General features: G+C 42.9%; 2 protein-coding genes across 2 annotated transcripts in view; both read left to right on the top strand.

Annotated features, from left to right (window-relative positions):
- The window catches only part of plch2a (phospholipase C, eta 2a), a 57,951-nt gene extending 49,532 nt beyond the window's left edge, over positions 1 to 8,419 (top strand). The window contains exons 21-22 of the mRNA XM_070910139.1: positions 2,378 to 2,759; positions 6,679 to 8,419. Of these exons, the coding sequence (XP_070766240.1) occupies positions 2,378 to 2,759; positions 6,679 to 8,348 (2,052 nt within the window). The 3' untranslated portion in view covers positions 8,349 to 8,419. The remainder of the gene's footprint in view (positions 1 to 2,377; positions 2,760 to 6,678) is intronic.
- A 3,045-nt stretch (positions 8,420 to 11,464) lies between these two features.
- LOC139289162 (probable glutamate receptor) lies at positions 11,465 to 20,729 on the top strand. Its single transcript, XM_070910692.1, has 10 exons — positions 11,465 to 11,596; positions 11,786 to 11,856; positions 14,509 to 14,540; positions 15,984 to 16,163; positions 16,815 to 17,038; positions 17,801 to 17,898; positions 18,323 to 18,540; positions 18,705 to 18,924; positions 19,864 to 20,114; positions 20,250 to 20,729. Exons 2-10 carry the CDS (start codon positions 11,793 to 11,795, stop codon positions 20,346 to 20,348), a joined length of 1,386 nt encoding a protein of 461 aa, XP_070766793.1. The 5' UTR covers positions 11,465 to 11,596; positions 11,786 to 11,792; the 3' UTR covers positions 20,349 to 20,729.
- The last annotated feature ends 1,248 nt before the right edge of the window (positions 20,730 to 21,977 follow it).

Raw genomic sequence — 21,977 nt, 5'->3', positions numbered from 1 at the left:
ACTCAAAACTCAGGTGTAGTGAGACCCAGTCGGCATCTTGCATGAGCCACACGCTCCACCCCCTTTGCCACCTAAGTGACACCCCCTCTGCACACCCCCTTCTTGTCAGCCAACTGCAAGCATTATAAACATTAAAAAGGCCAACTCATGCCTCACATGAGTTATGAAGGCTTGACCTGCCTGCTTCCTCATTGACCCCCCCAAGTAGATCCAATGTCATCAACCTACACAGTTAAAGAGCTGGATAGAGAAGAGAGAGATGTGAGTCAGGAAATCTGCCAGGCTGCAGTGACTTTTCTGTTTTTTTTGCTGAGAGCGTTTTTTCCTCGTAACTCTGGAGTTTTTTCAGTGTACTGCACTGCAGGGGGATTCAGTTCCAGTGCCTTTGAGGATATGTAATTCATCTCTGCCTTTGTTTTTTAGTTTTTTGTCTGGTATTTCTTTTCTTTCCTGGGAAAGCACACACTGTAGAGACATTTTCTTGTCAGGTGACTGACTTACTTTTTATACTGTAAATCATTTTCTTGGTTTTGCGATCATGGCATTCCAGCATATCAGGGCAGAGTGGCATGAAAATTATAAGGAACAGTCCAACATTTTGGAAAATATACATTTGCTGTGTTACTCACACTGCAGCATAATGTTCTCAAAGCATACTATGTTATTTTTCCAGCTACACTCTTAGAGTGTACCTGGCAGTGTCCACTGTACCTGGAGATGTAGCACTGGTTGGATGATGATATTTACTAGGACAATGTCCCGTCTTTCCCCCTGTTTATCACATGCAGTGTGGCTCTAGATATGGAGATCCGTCAGGCTGTTGATCCAATCTTGACAACCATTAGATGGATTGCACTAAATGTGTTAAAGGCATTCATTGGAGCTGTTGGAATACCCTGCTTCCAGTTTTTGACCAAAGCTAGCTAGCAAAACATGCCTGAACTCAACAGGGATATACCAATAATATTGAGCTTCTCATCTGCCTCTGGGTAAGACACGTGTATTTCCCATAATGTTGGACTGCTTCTAAAATGAAAGGTTTTGCAGGCCAAAGACACCTCAGACAGCAGGACATCATATATTGAGCCTCATCCCCTGGCAGCTCAATAATTGCTATTTTCAGTTCAGACTACATTTCCCCTTTTTTCACTCAAAGACTTTTTTCCTAAACATCTTGTCTTTTTGTCTGTGCTGTTGCTCTCCTGTTGATAGATATATAAGCACTTTGCCACAGTTGTTAACAGTCAGACCATTTGGATCTACTTCTTTCACATTGTTTGAAACTTTTGAGAACTGCTCAGAACAGGCTTTTAGGTAATATAATATGATGCCTTGTCCCACTGAAGCTCCATTTAGTTTGTCATTTCTGTGGACTGGTCCAACACCATTTCCCAATGTCAAACTGAGTTTCACAATCATCATTGTCATTGTCTGAATGTCCTCATCATTTTTAACATTTTTGCCTCAGTCTCTGTGACTCTTAACCATTACCATGCAGCACCTAAAGGCACAGGAAACGTCTATACACTGTTACATGTTTGATGTCTGTGTAATATGAATATTAAACAAGTGACACAAATAGGTAAACTGTTTCAAGGCCAGCTTTACTTTAGTTTTCTGTCACTTCTTTACATTGATTATACACAAGAAATACTCTTAGCCATCTTCAAGCCACTATTTTCAGAAATTCTATATATATATTATATATATTGATTATAGCGTCTTCTTTATTCTGATGAATTTTAAATTTTGAAGAAAGAAGAAAAATACTTTAGGTCTTTGTTATTTTTAGCCGATAACTACTACTAATTGTTCCACAGTTTCTTTTTGTGGTTCTACCTCGAGGGAGCGCCAACATTGGAAATATTCAACCCCTACACACAGTCGTCTTTGTAGTCCCTGTATTTAGTTGCAGAGGCAAACACAGCCTGGGGTGCTCTTTGTGTTTTTAACTTTGCAAGGTAGCATCAAGCATGCGTTTGCCAAACTAATAATTTACAACAGGGACTACAGCTTCTGTATACAGATGTGTAGGTGCCCAAAATGTCTAACACTTTGAATCCAAGTGGAATTCAAAGCCAGTCAGCATGGATGACAGCTGAATGATCATGTTAAGTTGACTGAGTGATCATTCACGTGTTATTACAGGAAATTTCTTGCGTAAATGTGGATATTGATGGAATTTGTTTGTTACTTTTTAAGCATGCTCACTGTACAGACACTGCCCGCGTATTATTGCAATAATGCAGTGTGGACCAGTGCCACCTACATTATGGCAAACATTGTTCTTGTATGACCTCTCTGTTCCCACTTATTCATTTTGGTTTGTTAAGATTCGTTGTGTGTTGACAATGATGTTTTGTTGTGTTTTTGTCAGGCCAGAGCAGCCAGCGGCATAAAAGGGCTGTTTCACAGAAACCCAAAGCAGGCTTCCCTGGACAGCCATGCTGCTGTACAGCACAGCCGTAAGCACCCGTTCGGTGCCCACCTCCTGCGCCGCACTGCCAGCGCACCCACCAAAGGCCAGCCCAAAATCAAGAAGGGCTTCCCAGAGATCGCCATCGACACCAAAGACTACAGCTCAGAGGGCGCTAGTGAGGAGCGAGAGTCTGAGGATAGGGACAAGGCCTCTGCTGCCGCCTCTCACCAGCCCACAACACCACAACACCGCAACGGGGACTCACTGGCATCCCACCAAGCCAAGGGCCCCTGGGACCGTCCTGACACTAATGGGGCTTTTCACCCTGAGGAGGGTAAAGGTAAGAGCTCACTTTTTGCTCAGGGACGACCCATGAGTGAGCCTCTGAAACGAGCCAGTCGGCTCCGCTTTCATGACCCTCTGGACATGAAGCCAGGGGTGTTTGCCCGTGTCGCACTTAACAGTTCAGGCAGGGTGGGGATGTCTTCCAACTGCATCACATGTGTGATCGGCTCTAAGGAGAGTCCAGAGGCTGAAAGAAAGGGTCAGGTTATGGAAAGGCAGGGATGCAAGTCCAAAATGGCAGATGGGGAGAGACAGGAAGGAAGTAACCACACCTCCTCGACCAAGAGACAAGTTCAGCCAGAGCCTGTAGCTAAGTCCCAGCCCCTCGCTGCGAAGACACAGTCACAGCAGTCTCCTCCTGTCCCCAAGTCATGCATGGAGGCCCAGTTTCAGTACTCGCCCCAGGCTCTCCTCCAACCTATCCCCTTACGTAGATCCAAAGCCAGGCAAACTCTGGGTTCCCAGCACATCCGACCTCAGTCTGACGCATCACGCAACACCCGGTCCTGCAGCGTTCCCCGAAGACGCTCCCCCAACACTGTAACACCAGCGCCGAGCCTCACACCAGACTGCAGGACCAACCTCCGTTGGCAGCAGGCGACACCCCCCAACTACGGCACTGTTTGCGGCTCAGCACTCGCCCCGTTCACAAACAGTAATGTAAATGAAGGTCTCTCACTCAGTGACAGTAGCAGCTGTGAAAGCTTTGGCAGTCTGAGCAGCTTGGAGTCGCCTCCTATGCTGCCCCCACGTTCTGTCCTCGACAACCGCAAGAGGGCTGTAGGCACCCTGCAGCGCGAGATGAACGCCCTGTTTGCCCAGAAAATGGAAGAGTTGCGCCATAAGTCCCCCATGTTCTTCGCTGGTAAGATGTAGCCGAGGCAGCAATAGCAATAACCCGGTAGCTGCTGTGTAGTGGCTGTAGTGGGCCTTCTATGTATTGTAGACTGTAGACTTCCAGTTAGCCTCCATATATGCCAAGACCACAAATGTTTGTAGCATAATGTTGTCTGATTCATCCCTCTGCTGTGTACCTGTTAGTAAGACAACCTCGTCATCCCACGTGTCCTTGATTTAAAACCCCACGCTTTCCATCGTTATCAGTTAGACGTCAGTTCTAGCTTTTATCTAATCCTTATCACTGATTCCTTTTTCAAATTAATTGATTACAATTTTGCCTCTCTGTGCTTTGAAATACTGTGCCTGATACTACCCCCATGCTTTACAGATGAGAGAAGTGGTAAGTTTTAACCCACAATTAATAGAGGTAGTTTCAACTTATATGTAGCAACATAAATACAGAAAATTACCCTCATATGACATGTTCCTCCCACCTGTCGGTCGTTACTAGGGGTGCAACAGTGTTCCAGACTATTTGGTTCAGGTTTTTTATTTCAGTACAACCTGTGAACCAAATAAGGACAAATGATAATAACTTCAGTCTAGTTCTTGGCTTGTGTGTGTATATTATATATATATACGTTAGCCAAGTTATGCTAGTCATGCTAGTTATCAAGGTTCTCTGTAAACTCCTCATTCGCAAAGTTTGATAATTGCCCCCAACACTTCTTTCTCTGCAGTCTTGTTATGATCAAGCAGTTTAGAGTAGCTTAATCAGTCTGTGCCTGGCGGAGTAAATATAGAATCTAATGTGTAAAATAAAGAATAATGGCTATTGTAGATGAATGGACAGATATTGCAATTATTATCTTGACAGAAACTCTAAAGACTAATCATACACTATGTTCTACAACAGCCTTTTTCTCATAATAACTTTATTCTCATATAATTTTTTTTCTTGTAATAATGACTTTATTATCAAAAGTCATTATTTAATCATTTTTTCTCAAAATAGCCTGGTCAGGATATATACTGCATTATTGGGCTGCATTGTACTGAAAATTGATTCTAGTGACGTGATTGTAAGTGTAGAATTTTGCATTCAATTCAAGTCTAGAAACGTGCATTATTTTGAGTACATGACCTACAACAACTGGCTTAGCACTGGAAGTCACAAGTCATGGACATCTGTGCTGCGTCCAGATGAAAAACTCCTCTTTCTCCCTCACATGACATGTTTCAGGGGAGTCCACATCCTGCTGAACACCAGCTGTTCTCTCCAACCCGCTCCCCTCACTCAGTTTAACATGTGATGGCCATCAGTGTTTTACTATCAAAATGAATCTTGTGGGGAAAACAAAGTATATTCAGGGAGTTGAATTTAAACATTTTCTAGCCTCATTACAATAACTGATGTGCTCTGGCATCTGTTAAGTCATATGATGCTGGCAGATACTGTACTTAGTAGTAAGTAATATGATAAACCTCTATCTTAACAGCTTTACATTTCGTCTTTCTTTTCAGTGTAAAACAAATGCTGTGATGTTTGTCCTCACGACGATTTGCGATAACTTCTCTTGTTAAGATGCTTTCTCTGTCCTGTAAGCTGTTTCCTTGCCTCCATTCTCCCTCTTCTTTCCAGTTTTGCTAAACTCCCTTTTCCTCTCTGTCCCTTTTGCACGCCTTCTCTGTTCCTAGTGCAGAATTGAGGGGATGACCAGAGCCAGGTAAACCGCTGAAAGCATGCCACCTTTAAATACATCCTGTGCACCTTCACCTTCACTTCACCCATCAGTCTCTCTGTCTCACCAGCCTGCTTCTCTCATGACCCATATGTCACACCTGGGGGGATTGGCCAGGGTTTCAAATCCATATTCTTTTCCATTTTCAGTGAAAGTAATGAGAGCATCATGCCAGCGTTGTTTGTTCACATCATTGAATAGGGGTGCAGGTCTGCACAGGTACCTACCTCACTGTGGGCGAGTGAGACTTAGTTGGTTTGTCACTTTTCACTGTGTTATGAAAGAAGTCTGATGGGTCAAGAAACACACGTTCGGACTGGTTTTGAATAGATTTTTTTTAAGAGAAACCGAAGGCAAATGGTAAATTCCCTAAACTGTCCATTGTAAACATTCATCTCAGTTTACAGACCCACTTCCTGCTTCAACTTTGACCTACTGTACTAACTAGTTTCAGGCACACAGTTTTCTGCTGCATTAAAGGATTACTAGCGACATTTCAGGTGCGCTTACTTGGGTTATACCTGTGAAATAATGTGGTTTAGATAACCTGGGTGTTGGTTTATCACACTGCTTGGATTTTTTGCCCCATTGTACTGCTTTTTAGTGATGTTGCTTTCCATATCTCAGCAGTTATTAACTTATTGAGTACAATGCTTTATTTATTCAGGAAGTCTCATTAAAATCAAGGTCCCTTTTACAAGAGAGACCAAATTACATTTATACAACAAGTGTAGAACTGATTCTTCTGTCAAAGGTAACGTGAGACTGTTTCTTCCCATCTATTCTTGACTTCAAGTGGAGATGTTCATACACCAACATTCACCATTCACATGTCTTCACTAAACCACTCCACTTCTGCGTGTCTTTTTCCTCATGAACCAATACCAAGCCATTAAACGTAGCCCTCCGTAGTGTTTTTTACCTCCAAATAGTTGCTAAAAGTTCAGTACTCATTTTCTGAGCCATTCTCCTCTATCAGGCTATGTTTAACATAATAAAGTATATTTCGTCTGTGCGATATTTCAAACCCACATCCTGGGAAAAAAAGTGGCACACTTCTGGTTTCACAGTAGCATTAAAATGCCTTCACATTAAAATGCATTTATTGTGAAACACATGCAAGAATTTGATATCAACAGTAGCTTTACACATCGAAATTAAATTAATTGCTTAAGGTCAGTATCCAAGCTAATACCGGATCAACGGATCAGATCAGTGCATCCCTAGTTTTCAAGTAGAGACAGATATCACTTTTACAGCCAACAGGCTTTCAATGATTATGAAGGACATTGATGACAGTGATACAATTCTTTGTTGTCTTTGTTTCCACAGATTGTTCCACAGCGCAGAGACCAGCTCCCCCTCATCCATACCTTGCACTAAACTCTGAAGACGCCAGGAACACACATTTCATCCACTCTGTCTCCACTTCAGAAGAGAGCCTGTCTTCACATCACTCCTCATCTACACCACTGCACTCACCATCCACAGCAATAAATGCAGACTCCCCATTGACTGTTCCTTCAAATGGCGTGGTGGACAGTCCTATCAAGGTGAGCGGAGACGCTAAGAAATCTCCTACCCTTTCTAGAACCACATCGCTCCCTCTGACAAACCCTGCTGAGAAAACTGTACCATCACAGTGTAGTCAACCCACTCAGACCAACAGAAGCACTCATTCATTCATGGAGCACACACCAAACCAGAGGGAAAACCAAGAAACTCTGACAGAAAGGAAAAATGATACAGCAGAGTTAAAGTCTGACCACAGAGCGAAGCCTTCTTCTGCGACAGTGTCCACTGGAACCACTGCAGTCCCTACAGCTCAGACAGCACAGGCCAGGAGAGCACTTTTTAGCAATCTGCCATCAAACACACCAGTAAGAAGAACAAAAAGTGAGGGCCATGTTCGGGCGGCTGTAACCTCAGCTGGGCAGGCCCAGTCAGCAGTACCGGAGGTTTGCACGGATGCTACCATGAACGACCGCCTTTGGAGCAAGTTGGAGCCAGGCAGCCACCGAGACAGCATGTCCTCCTCCTCTAGCATCTCTTCCAGTGACACTGTCATTGACCTGTCTCTGCCTAACCTGGCCAGGAAGAGCCTCACCAGCCTGCCCACAGCCAGCAGCACCTGCGATCCTCCCTGGGTCAACTGCCGTCACTCAGCATTGGTCTCCTACGATACCCTACGAGTCAGCAAGAGCAAGTCAAATCCCAATCTTCAGCAAAGTGAGTGCCCGAAAGATGATCTTGAGCCCCGCCCCCTTCAGCCCCCCCTGGAAGCTTCTGTGGATTCACCCAGCAGACTGACTCAAAGGAGGCACACCTGGAGCCGGCTCTACATGGAAGGGCTCAAGCAGTCATCAGCCAGCAGGCCGTCCTCTGCAGCGACAACCCCAGTAGCTACAGCTTCCATGTCAAAAAGCCTCGGTGATCTGACCTCTGATGACATTTCCTGTAACTTTGACAGCAAGTACCGCAGCATCAGCCGCAGCTTCATTGTTAGGCCAACTCGGGACCAGCTCCGCAAGGGCAGCCCGCAGAAGTCTCGATTGCCCAGTGACCTGACGGAGCAACTACGGAAGCTGACTGATGTGGAGCCCCTGACTGCTAGCGACTTCGCCCCAGGAAGCGGGCCTAGAGAGTCACAGGAGGAGTTTGTGGATGAGACCCTGGTGCGAAGGACCTCCTCGAGGAGTCAAAGCAGAGTGCGGTACATTGCAAACAGGGCCAAGAAGGCCCAGGAAAGGCAGAGGCTCCAGGGCCTGGTCCAGGGCAGAAGTGCAAGCTTTAGCCTTACTGGTAGCATTGGCAGTAGAAGTAGTGCTAGCCCCATTGAGGAGCGGGGGAACCCCGAAGGAGCATGTTGCGTGGCTCGGAGTCCCTGCACCAGCCTGGATCTGCTGAGTCAGCTCAGCCCCCAAGGAGCCCCCTCCCCTAGACAGTCCCAGTCCTCCCCAGACCTTGAAAACAGTGAAGTCTTTTTCATGCTCAAACTCTAAGAACTGGCTGACTTGGAACTGAGCGTGAGAGACACAGCTAGATACTTGTTTTGGAATACAGTCCAGTTTTTCTCAAGTCTTTTTTTCTAAAAGTTGCATATCTTGCAGAATATGTCACACAAAACTGGTTCACAATGCAGATTATTTCAACCTCTCACAGAAAACTGTGTTCTCACTGAATTAGTAATCCATGAACAATCAATTCTACATCTTGAGGTTGTGCAAGATCCATTTTTTAATCTGTGCTTTCAGAAAATATTCTTGAAGCTACTGGGGAGCAGTTCTTCTAAAAGCAACAACTACATCTCTGTTTGCACCAAATGTTAGATAATTGCCAGAATGTATTTAGTGAAAAATACCTTGAGTTTTTATATGGCTGTTTATGTTGACTGTGATCTACTCTCATGTTTGAGTATTTTTTGGAACTTTACATGAGTATACAGTAGCAATAGATCACAATTAGAGGACAGGATTTTAAATGATCCATTCTTTTTATTTACTTGAACTGTAATAGTATACTTTAACTGATTTGAAAATTAGATACTTCACGTCAAGGCGTTATTATCAGCCCATCCATACACTAGCAATATTTTGAAAATGATGGCATGGTATCATATTGAAGATAATGTACAGTTTGATGCTAAAAGCTGAGGCTTGTCTCATGTCTTTGCTGAAAAAATGGAAAGGAATTATTCCTACAATGCAGGACAAAAGGTCTTCATTTTTAGTATTCCTTGTGTTGTGGTTACATTGTAATTTGACCAAACTGCCAATATTTTGCTAACCTTCCTGATCTGTGGCATGTCACAGCACTGAGAATCCTGTACTTTAAAGCAGTGGTAGACTTCTCCATACCAAGTTTAGCCCTTTTTAGTTGACTGCATGACTTTTATGCACTGTAATGTTTATCCTAAGGCTGTGCTTTATTTTACCAAGACTTTTTATATGAAGATTTGTTAATATTCCAAACTTCTTTTTCGGATTGTCTGATGGTGGTCAAAGAGCATCATGTCTGAAACCCTGTGTTCTGATTGGTCCGTGGTACTAATACAAGATGGAAATGATCTGTATCGAAGCACGTTTATTTGTCCGCCTGCTGTATTGTTTGCACTGCCATGCCAGTTCTTTGTGCAAAATTTTAGGGACAATATTTAATTCAAACAATGTGTAATTATGACCTGAATAAATCTCAAATGAATATTATTGAAAGTTTCACATCTCATTTATTTCATTAACACTTGATCTATCAACAGCTGTCTTAGTTCAGAGACAAAGAAGAGTCATTAACAAACCGGTTAAACTGAGCCTTATACAAGCTGACATGTAAAAGCCTTTGGCCTTGGCGGGGTCTGCTTGCTGCTCTAATTAGGGACTGGGTCTGTGTTTACCAGCCATCACCTCACTCAACCTCTCTGGCTAAAAACCCCCAGACCCCCTGCAGGAAGGGAGAATGTTCCAGAATAAAGACTTGAGGCTGCACAAAAGACGACAAGCTCAACCAGACGTTAAAGGAGAGAAAAACATCTTTTCAGTGTCGCTTGCCACCCAAGATCAAATTTTTTAAGGCTACTAAATTATTTACTTAGACTTTCTTCGGATGGAATAAAATCCAGTCATAGGTTTTGTACATTCCCTGAAAATAAGTATTTAGTTCTTGGTAAAAATGAAACCCCTTTTAAACAGAATATATCCTCTGGGTCACAAACTATCCATTGAAACCTAATATAATGATAACAGTAGTAATGGATTCATGCGTCCCTTTTGAGGAAGCTAATGGAAATGTGTTGGTATCAGCCTCCTTTGACAACCCCTGGAACACTGACCAATTCTGCAATACACATTTTGATGTACCAACAATGACTGGGTCAAATTTACCATAAAACTTTAACTGTTGTTTAACTGTCTTCAAATCTAAGAATATGTGCACCCCCTCCATGCTTTCACAGGACACTGATTTGTCAGTCAAAGGTTTGTCCATTGTCAAGTCTATGGTTTTCCAAAGCTGACGGCCACCCCTGGGGAGCTGTCACGCACTGCCAGGCCTCTTCCTCAGCTCTGTAAGACTTTGTGAAGCGCGACATGCTCATTTTAGCGCCACAGACTCCGCTGCAGCCAGTACACAAACACAAAAGACAGCTTCATTAGGATTCCAAGAAAACCACCGAGTCCCTCTTAAAGCTGTATTTATCTAGACAATTTGGCACGGCTTGGCCTTTCCACTGCAACCTCCAAGCCCTGTCTAGTACTTCAGGGTTTAGAGAATGTTTTTGTCTCACAGAGCAAATGCAGTCCCTCCTTTCAAGATGAAATCACTGCCTGTTTTTGAAGGTTTTGTGTAAATAAATCAATTTGGTTTCAACGCTTATGCTAAAACCTCCTGAAATGTTTCCAAGACAGAAATGGGACTGATTTTTCTGGATAAAATATGAATTACTGTATATTATGTATGAGTTTGGGGGGTTGATGGAGTCTTAACAGATGCCAAACGTGGTGTTAGGTGCTTAATTTTTTTCTTTTAATTTACCACCCTGAGCTCAAACTATAAGACAAGCTGATGCTTTTTCTTTGAGGCTATATTATCAGATGTTCTCACAGTTACTGTATTACAGGAAACATTGAACTTATGTTGAGGAGTCCCTCGGGGTTTGTCAGGAGAGTGAGAATGTGCTCCAAAACAAAATCTCTTCCTCTGTTTCCCGGGGACCTTATGGTACCCCCTTCCCAGCTCCAAAATCTTCACCCCATCCCCCTCCTTCCCTTTTTCTTACATCCTGTTATGTAATCTTACAAAAACAAGTGCAGTAAACCATTAGGTCATTACACACCCACTTACTCTAAATATAGTAGGCTAAAGGCAGACCTACTGACCCCCGAAACATCTAGAATAATAATTAAGACAATAGTATATTGTAAATCATCCAGTTCATTTTATTTCTTGGTAGCAGATGGAATGGTTGGAGGAAGAAAAACAAGCCCGAACATGTAAGTGTTGGAATAATTTTACACTAGAATACATCCGGTCTCAGAATTTGATATCATCTCTCTTCAGACTTTATTCTGCCAAAACCTCTGCCCAAGAACCACGAGTTTGTTCTCCCTCTGAGGTTCTATCCCCTCCCTCCCTTTGCTCCCCCATATAAAACCCCACTGCAGCACAAAACCCTGCCCACGTCCCACTTGCAAAATTTCTTACACATTTTCCTGGAGTCGTCCCTCGCACATAAGTCAAGGTTTTGATTCACACTGAGGTAAGGGAACTTTTGTTATATAGCCTAGTGTGACAATTTATTCCTTTTCTACTATCTACAAAGTAAAATATATAGCATAATTGAGCATATCACACCTGAAATTATTGTAAATGTTACATGCTCTTGGTTTGATGACGTCTGAAACTGAGACTAATAATTGTGTTAAAAGTAATGTAATGTCATTTTCAGTGGCAACATGAAAGGCTGCATGGCTTTTGTCTTCTGTGTGGCAGCGCTGACTGCAGGGCTAGTCACTGCAGGTAAGACTAATACACACAACCTGGCACTGCAACACATGGTGGAACATGATTCATTCGGATCAATACATCACACTTATGGTTGTCATGATTCATGTTTTTACTATCTTTACTGCCTGCTGTACTGGAACATGGTGTGAATGACGAAAACCCAACCAGTTGCACATGATGCTCTTCATGTCACAACTTGATCTTTCCTCCCATATTTTAATTTTATATTTTAACTCTGCCTCAGATTGGTCAAAAAGACATATCAGGGAAAAAACAGGCTTTCTATACGGTGCCTTTGTTCTCTCTAGTCCGTGCAAACTGCTCACCATGAGGATGTTATTCAAAAATTTGTAACTGTGCAAACATTCCCAGTCCCTGGGTGGGATTTTTATTAGTTTAGTTGCTTAAACTTTTCTTGAAAGTTATTTCTGTTGGCAGAATGCAATTCGTATACGAGAAATGAACATAATCAACCAGTAAGTCGGTACTGAAAAGTAATGATAGACTGCTCCAACACATGTCAATTATTCTGTGGAAACTGATTCAAGATCACTCAAGGCTCACTCACATGCTAATATTGATTAAGGTGCCCTGTCCCAAATACATAAAAAAAACAACAACAAAAAAAACCTCAAATTCAAATAAAAAATACAAGAAAATGATTTTTCAAGCATTTGCTGGTTTACTTTTTTTCTATAACCCTTGTAACTACGTCCTTCATTTTGGTTGTGTGTGCAATTGTGTCTGCCAACATCTCAGCAACAACTCAAAAACTGAGTGATTTTAGTCTGCAGGGTGGCATCTCCTAATGCTAAATACACAGCATTCTTGCCAGCTTTGTACTTGCGGTTGTTAGTTCAGGAGGTGGGGTTGATTATTTCAGGCCAGTATCCCTAGGAATTACCTTCAAAGTGGACCTCCCGATTTCCGTCCAATGTCCGTGTCCTTTATGTGGCAAAGTGGAAAGTAAGGGTGTGCAGGTCAGGATGGTGGATATGCCTGTAACGCAGGCATAGAAGGAAACAGGTGGAGGACAAGGACCACCTGATCTGTCAGCCCAAGATGAGAGTTTCACTGGAAGTATTGGACAAACATCCATAAGTGGGAAATTTCCAAGAAGTGAGGGTGAAAGTGAGGACATCGTGGCACTAGAAATTGATAGGAGCAGCCGATCATTACAGGCCAAGTCAATTAAAACAACAAACAAACCAAAACTCATACATTTTAATAAGGGGCATTCTCAAATACTCCAGCTAGGGCAGGCACATTCAGTTTTTTTAGTTGAATATTTGAATTATGACAATAATTGATGAGGATGAAATTTCCTGGTTATTTAATACATTTGCATTAGTAAATTAAGGGTTTGTCTATTAAAGCCTTTTTTAATGAATGCAATTTGAATATCCTATGCATTTAGTCAAAGGTGTGTGTTTCCATTTTCTAATGGTCTGAGGCAGTTGTAAATTTGTTTGCAGAGAATCAACAAATTCATTTGTACGTGCTGTTTAAGCACAGATTTGTGTGTATGCACTGTTTGTGGGTTCCATTTTGCTGGCGAGTAGAGCCTGTACATTTATACTTTATATTTTAATTCTCCGCCCGCTATGGTTTTGTTCAGCCAATGAGATCAGTCCTGCCTCTGCGAACTGTCTGCAGTGTTAAAGCCCAGCACTGTGCCAGCGGGCTCTCTGGCTGACCCATGAGAAGGGGTCACGCTCCCAAATCATTCCTCACATTTGACTCTTTCCCCGCTGGCGCTGCTGGACTGCTGGATGCCTATCAAAGCACAGAGGGCGCACCATCCTCTGTGGCAGCATCCCATTTCTCACCAGTGGAGGGGCTACCGCCTTGCTGTGGTGCAGAAAGCACTGTGATAAATCAATTAACAGAGTGGGTGGAAGACTCCGCAGGCAGGCGGTGAACTGACAGGCATCTCCGCAGATCGTAGGTCCTGCCATCCTCTCTAGAGGAGGCTGACGGGGTGTCATAGGCTTTATATGACCCCACCGGGCCTGCTTTTGTTATCGCATGCAATTATGAAGAACTTGCACCCCTGGCACCTCCGCTTATCCCCCCTCCTTTCTCTGACCGACCCTGGCAGGGCATGTTAGGGCCTGCTGGACTCGCTGGGAATGCCATTAGTCACAGTTACGGCAAACAGAAAACAACTCTGTGAGTGTCATGGGTAATGTCAGGAGATGGGGGGGGGGGGGTTTCATCCCCTCCTCTCATTACATGGTGGACGGGGGGTTGAAGGACAACAGCGAAACACATACTTAAGGACGGGTCCCCACTTTGATCCCACCACAGGGACCCAGTTACCCCCCTCGTTGTACCTTACAACTGTCCCCTCAGTGTGGAGCCTTTTTCTCCAGGTCTCCCGAAAAACAGCCGACAACAACACTGCCATTGTCCTCCAGTGTTTTTCTGGCTTATTTACTGCTGTGTCTTAGAGAAAAACACATAAAGGGGACTCAAAGCAACAATATGCTTCATTAGGCTTCTAGAAGCCCCTCTGCACATAAGCTTATAGACATGAAACCAAACCACTAATCAGCCAAAGACCTGGACTTTGACTAAATCCTCTCATCTTTGTGCTGATACTCATGCTTCATTACAAGATCCAAGAATTTATTGTGCCGCTTGTTTTTTTTTCCATTCTAGATTCCAAGGAGTTATCCATCACCACTATAAAGGTATTCTTTCCTTGTGCCGCTCTCTAGACTAGTATGCAAAGGTGGCAGTGGCCTTGCATCTGTGAAACAGAGTCATCTAGGCTCAACCAACACTTTGTGAAACAATAGTTCTGGTTCAAGTTTTTGTTATTTTTGTAGTTTTGCCATCATTTCTATCAGTAATAATACAATTGTACGGACCAAGATCATACGATCATAAGTGACATTACTAAAGTCCAAAAAGTCAAGAAACAGGAGCAGTCAGACAATCAGATAGGATGTAAATGAACCCCCTGGTTAGCCAAACTCTGAGCTGGATTAGCATGTCTTCAGAAACTGTGTGTCTTCAGAAATTAATGTTACGTGTTTGCAAGATGCATTTAAGTACAAGGGGGCAGTATGTCTGAGGCAGATTCTGACCAAACAACGACGTAAAGTTTTGAAGAGAAACTAACAGAAGTTGTCGCTATCACCACTTCTTCTGACCTAAACTCAATATTAACATTAGAGTAACCTTTTCAAGTTCCCTCTATCCTAGTGGCTATCATTTGTAATCCTTCCAGTAAAAAGCACAATGTACACAGTTCAATAGGTGAACATCTTCTTCTTCTTGTTTACACAAACGTGTTGGTAAAAAGCAAGTATATCACAAGCTTTAAGTCCAACCACTACCTGTTGTACTTACTGTAGTTCTGTTCACATAGTTTTGAGGGATTGTTACCAACATTGCAGTTGGACCTCCAAGTAAAGTGGTTTAGATAATCAGGTTAAACTGTTGGTTTCCAATCTGTCTGATCATCTTATTGCTCTGGTGTCTTGCTCCGGCTGACTTTGTTGTAGCAAAGTCAACGTGTCCCCAGAACTCAACAATGACTGGTGAGTACAATGTTATCATTACTGATAGAAATGATGGACAAAACTAGGAAAATATGATCCAGGTTGTACATTGCAAACAAAATCCATCTTATCAAGTCCTTTCTGTCTGTAACTGAGACCTAAAAACCTTACTTACTTCAAACAAGTGAAACAGTTTTCCAGTGAGATAATAGCAACTTGTTTTGAGATTTGTCCAGAAATAAAGGTCTGGACCTTGAAACATGAAAAATGAAACTTCCTAAATTTCTGAAACAAGGTGACTTTCATCAGGAACAAGTATATATTCTTACTGGTTTGACTTGTTTCAAGAATATACTTTTCCTTTAAATACTGCTACACATGATGTGGACACTTCACATCCTGTAAATATGACACCGTAATCTTTAAACAAGAGATTTTCCCACTCCTACATCAAAGCATTGCACAAATTAGTTATAAGATTTTCACCCAAAAGCAGCAGTTTGATTGTAAATGTATATCCTCTTCATCTACAAAGCATATCATCTTTGCTGCTGCTTCTGCCCAGTTCTCCCACAATGATCCCTCTCACTGCCCATTAAAATGAGGCTGTTTGTTCTGTTTCCTCAGCAAGAACCATACACCATGAGCAGAGGCTCTGAGCTGGAGGGCTACTGCATTGATATGATCTCTGAACTCTCCAAGAAGCTGGGCTTCAGGTACAAACTGCACCTGGTGAAGGACAACCGCTACGGAGTCATGGACTCCAGCGGCAACTGGAACGGCATGATTGGTGAGATCGTCAGAGGGGTAAGTCATAGTCCATGCAACCGTACAGGCACTACTTAAAATGTGTGTAGTGTGATATACTGTATGTATTGTACTATATTTGTTTGTTTTCTACAACAGTTTTTTGTCAACCTTTTCTCAAACATAAGCCTGTTTAAGAAATGTTATGTAGTTTTGACTTGGCAAAGGTGCAGTCAGTAAAATCTGATATGAAATGAAATTGTATAACTATATATGGAGTTCAAAATTAAATAAATAAACTAAACTTTATGAAATGAATAATCATCTTAATAAATGGAGTGAATGGGTTTCTATGTACATTTGTTTTGCATTTGAATTATTTAAAGGTGTTGTTTTTGTATTTTTGTGGCAATAATAGAGTAAATAGTGCGGATAACATTTCATCAGATGCTTTGTTTTGGTATTAGAGTTTTAGTCCCATGATGGTGTAAAAGCTTTTTCAAAAACATTAGTCCTGACACAAACAGTACGGTATTTGTCATGCAAATGGTAAAATGTAAAGAGAGTGAAATGGCTCTACATCAGCTACTAACTAAACTAATTCTGTCTAACATAAGTGATATGAATCTTCATGGATATGGATCCTTGTTGCTCAACATCTTGTACTGTCTGTGTCTTATGTGTTATATGTGTGCCTAAACCCTCCATCAGGAGGCCGACTTGGCTGTGGCCCCACTCACCCTCACCGCGGTCAGAGAGCAGTTTGTGGACATGACCACCCCCTTCATGCAAACAGGAATCGGCTTTATCATGCGCAAAGACTTGGCTTCTGAGGAGAGCACCTTCAGCCTGCTGTCACCCTTCTCCACCGACATGTGGGTTGGTGTCCTCATCGCATTCCTGTTGACAGGTCTCTGCATATTCCTGGTGGGCAGGTAAGGGCAAGCTTCCAAACTGTTGGCTGATATTACATCTACAGCCGTTGCTTTTCTACGGTGTATGGTAGAAATAGGGCTGTAGCTACCAGGACACAGAGGTCAAGTCCTCAAGGTTGTTTCTGGGACTTTGGGATTATAAGGACGTGAGGAGGAGCGTACAATCTACAATTACAGACAAATGACAATGTTTGTTTTTGAGGGATGTTTTTGATATTTGTCATTATCTAACAACTGAAAGTTGTTGGAAAGTCGGGGCATGAGCCAAGGAACAGTTAATTTGTTTTTACCACAGACAGCACCACCGTGTGGCCAGTTTAAAAGCTCTTTACTTTTCAGCTTTGCAACCACATTTGGATGACACATGGAGCTCAACATGGATTATGGATAGTTGTTAGTGCAGAAGTTCTTCTTCTTCTGGTGTCAGCTACCAAACATCTTCAGGTGCATCACCTGGAGGACTGGAGGAGGGCTGACCCTGATTTACATGTGGCTGAGAAAACAAAGACGGATTGCAATCAGATTTGTATATAACAGAGACGCATATATGTGGCCAAGTGTAAAAGAAAATGTCTTTAACCTCATCTGGATTTAATCTAGATATGAGACACTTGAAATCACAAGTATAAATGGGGCCAAAGAGATCAAAACAACTAAAAAGAGACACAAAATACAAATGATGCAGACACATCATGTCGTCTTTTTTAGTCTGGAGGGCTTGAGGGTTACGTTTCAACAAACAGGCCTTTTATTTTTCTGCAGGATCAGTCCCACTGAATGGGCTGAGCCAGACACAGAGGAGCACAGCTTCACGTTGCTGCACAGCTTCTGGTACATCACAGGAGCTCTCACCCTGCAAGGTAACGCAGCAGTCTGCTAAACTGAGCTGAAGGAATTGTTACTCTACATCATTTCAAATACCTGCAATTTTCTTTTGATATTTGTACAGTCTTAAAGGAAATACTTTGTTTTGATGAGGAGGTTTTCTTTTTCACCGAATTATTGCAGAAGAACCATTTTATTTTAAAATGCAAGAATAGTTATCAATCCAGTTGCTTTAATTTTACATGTTTGGCCCAAAATGAGGAGAATAGCATTTTGTGTCAAGGGTTTTGCAGACTGAATTGTGAAAACTGAATCAGAGCAGTCATAAAATATCATGGTGATCATCATCAGTAAACCCTGTCCCTGTCTTGTTTTAGATTGAGCATGGATATTATACTATGACTCTATATTTTAGCAGATTTAAAAGGAGTTGGTTTTCTGCTGTCTCTGTCCTCGCAGGTGCCGGTCCTCACCCTAAAGCCCTGTCTGGACGGCTCGTCAGCGCCACCTGGTGGCTGTTTGCTGTACTGCTGCTGGCCTGCTACTTTGGCAACTTCAACTCCATCTTGCACTCCAACAACAAACACGTCTCCATCAAGAGCTTTGAAGACCTCGCTAACCAGGATGTGATGGATTATGGCACAGTTGATGCTGGGTCCACCATGCTGTTCTTTAAGGCACGTTCAGTAGCTCCTAACTATAACAGCTGGTTCATATCATTTGAGATAGAGTCATATGACTGAATGGAAGATAACATGTGCTCCTGATGTCTTGCACACTCAGAATACAGTGTTGAGCACATGAGAAGATTCATTTCATTTTTCATGATCTTCTTTCCCAGAATTCCAACAACCCAGTGTATCGGCGTATCTACCAGCACATGGAGCGTAAGAAGAGCTACGTGTCCAGCATGGAGGAAGGCGTTCGCCGCGCCCAGGAGGGAAACTTTGCCTTCATCGGTGAAGCAGTGTCCTTGGACTTGGCAGTGGCTCGCTACTGTAAAATGACCCGGTCACAGGAAGTCATCGCTATGAGAGCCTACAGTATCGCAGCCCCTGTGGGTGAGTCCCTGGGATCTGGGAAGGCATGTTGTTTTTGCATAACGCAAATGACTCACCAGAGGAATTGTGACGCACTTTGGATTTTTTGGTAGAAAAATGAGACAATAGATTAGATCCTACACCTGATGGAAAAACTGCAAAACACTCGATACTGGTTGTGAAGCTTAAATGCTGTGAGCGCACGGTAATAACGGAAGGTGACTCAGAGGAGCATTTTAACATTTTGATCAACTCAGAGCTTCTCCCATCTGGAGTTTGGTAGCTGGATAGTCAGAGGACACTTTTAGTGACTGAATCAAACTGAAACTGTAAACCTCCTCCATCCCCAGTGTGAAGTACACCCTTTCACACCCTCGTCCTGCTCTGTATACTGTTCTTCTAATGTTCCCATGATATCCAAGCCAGGACTTAGAACATATCTGATATCTGTGTTAGTGTTGTCGTCCATTACTGCCAGTTTACCACAGAGAAACTAAAGGCCACAGAGCCCTGGAGAGAGATGGAGGAGGCAGGGTGGTGCAGCCAGGAGCAGGCTGTGGTGGCAGGCTTTTCAACCTACCTTTGGGCTTGTCCCCTTGGCTCCAAAGTTTAATGGTCCAGCATGCGATGATATTCTAGACAACAGTGTTCTTCCAACTTTGTGTCAGAAGTTTGTGTTTGTCCCTTTCCTGTTTCAACATTACAATGCCCCCCTGCGCAAAGCCAGCTCCAAAAATAACTGGTTTTCCCAGTTAGGTGTGGAAGACCTCAACCCCATCTAACACCTTTGGGATGAACTGGAACAGCAACTGTGAGCCAGACCTTATCATCCAAAAATCTCGTGGAAAGCCTGAAACCTGAAAGTGGAGTGGAGGCTGTGATAGCAGCAGGTTAATGTTCATGGTTTCAGACGTTCAACTGCCTCTTTCTTCTATTCACATCACCTCTTTGTTTCACCAGGTTCCCCGCTGGTCAAAAACCTAACCGTGGCCATCCTCCAGCTCAGTGAGTCTGGTGAGCTGACGTACTTGCGGGACAAGTGGTGGGCCAGCAGCTGCGTGGGTGCCGACAGGGCCCACACTACCGAGGCCCTGCAGCCCCACAACCTACGGGGCCTCTTCCTCCTCCTGGGCCTGGGACTGGGTGTCGGGCTCCTGCTGGCCCTGCTGGAGCTCTTATCCCGTGCCCGCAACCAAGCGAAGGATGGCAAGGTAGGGAAGAGTATCTTAGAACTGGAGTTGGTCCCCGGGCGCTGCACAGATGCTGCCCTCTGCTCCTTACACACTTAGGACGGGTTAAATGCAGCAAAATAACTTTTCTTCACCATTTCTTCTTTTCTTTCACAGAAATCGTGCTGCTCGGTGCTGACATCAGAGCTGAACCGGCGATTTGGCAGCGGAGGGGAGAGCGCAGAGGAAGACATCTCAGACAAAAGCAAAGCCTAAAGGAAAAGTTTACACGTTAGCTTTTGATACGATAGTGTTAGAGATGAGAATAAGCTGAGAGCTTCTGTCCTGTTCCATAAAACACACTAGCTTTCTGTGTTTTCGTAGTAACAGCCATGTGTTGTGTGGTCATTCAGTGTGTTTTGTACTCTTCCAGAAAAGCTTGGTGACCACATGGAACACATCAACTAGCAGCTACAGCATATTAAGTAACAAACCAAGGGACTTAGAGCTTCAAACTGGAAATACTAATCACAAAGCAATGATTAGTTTACTGTTCAGTGTTGTTGCATCATGTTATCAATCCACACCCCATGCCCTTACTAATTTACGTATATTTCTTCTAGAACTGTAACAGTTTCTATTTTCTTGTATGTTCCAAATAAATCTCCCCAATATCCCAAATGCTCCCTTGTTTCAAAGTATACAATACAACTTCATTGTTCATGGTGGAAATTAGTTTTTGACTACATCTTAGTAGACCAGAACATTATCAAGACATTTTGCAAAGCATTACTGTTAGGCAAACTATGACGTGTTTTTCAGAAAAGTAGTGAACACAAAGCCCTCAGATTTTATGTTAAGAGCTGCCGCCACAGCTTTTTAGCACCTTTTAGCTCATAGTTTTGGTTTTGCAGACCACAAAATCCACTTTATCAACCCAGCTCTGATAAACATGCCGTACGTTACCTGCCCAGCACCAAACAGCTGACAGGCACAGTTGGAGACAGTGGATACATACTGTGGATACAGGTGGAGAAGAGGATTATGCTGCAGGAGTCATTTGAGAAGTTTGTATGACCATTTTGATGTCTGTGAAAACTTGTCACTGTTGGAATCCTTTGTAAGCAACACAAATAGACTACAGCCTCCATTCTCTAACAACTTTTAATAGCTAACTTTGAGCCTGCAGTGGGTGTGTTAGATACATGTGTTTCAACTGAGAGTGTTAGATACATGTGTTTCAACTGAGAGTGGTTAGACTCTGCAGAAACACTGGATTGGATCTGGAAAACATGAAGCAGCACTTCTGAAACCCACATTTATGTGTGAAAGTAAGATGTTATTATTGGATGTCTGCTAGCTCAATTGACTCGAGCGCATACATGTGACGGTATTGTTTATGTCAGCTGCTGTACAGGCCTCCATCACCTGTTTCACAAAGAGTTCCTGATGAACATCGTTTCCATGCAGTCAATGTAGAAGCTGATTCACTCTCCATGCTCTGTACACTTGTTATGCACCTGTTTGACCACTTAGAGGTGCTATTGGATTTCTCTTTGTGTGAAGCTCAGTACGGTTTGACTCATGGTCGAGCAAAGAAGTGCGGTAACACGCAGCCCTCTCAATACGCATCAAGAGGACTCACGGTGGCCTTACTGCCTTCAATATTAGACATTGACTAAACAGGTTTGCTGAACATTTAGACACATGAGTAAAAGGCTGTTGAATATTAGTTGTAGCTGTAGTTGATATAATTCAGCAGCTGTTGGAATCAATGATGTTGTAGTAAATAAAGTGAAAGTCTGACCTCCAGTACACTAGGCTGAATTTAGCAGCCTGTAGCAATTTACAATCAGTTTGGAAATATGCATCACTAAAGCACAATATTACATAAAATGATTGTTT

This window comes from Enoplosus armatus, chromosome 8, assembly GCF_043641665.1.
Source record: "Enoplosus armatus isolate fEnoArm2 chromosome 8, fEnoArm2.hap1, whole genome shotgun sequence".
In the NCBI taxonomy this organism is placed as follows: domain Eukaryota; kingdom Metazoa; phylum Chordata; class Actinopteri; order Centrarchiformes; family Enoplosidae; genus Enoplosus; species Enoplosus armatus.
The sequence above is the reverse complement of the archived record's forward strand: the minus strand, read 5'-3'. Positions and strand labels throughout refer to the sequence as shown.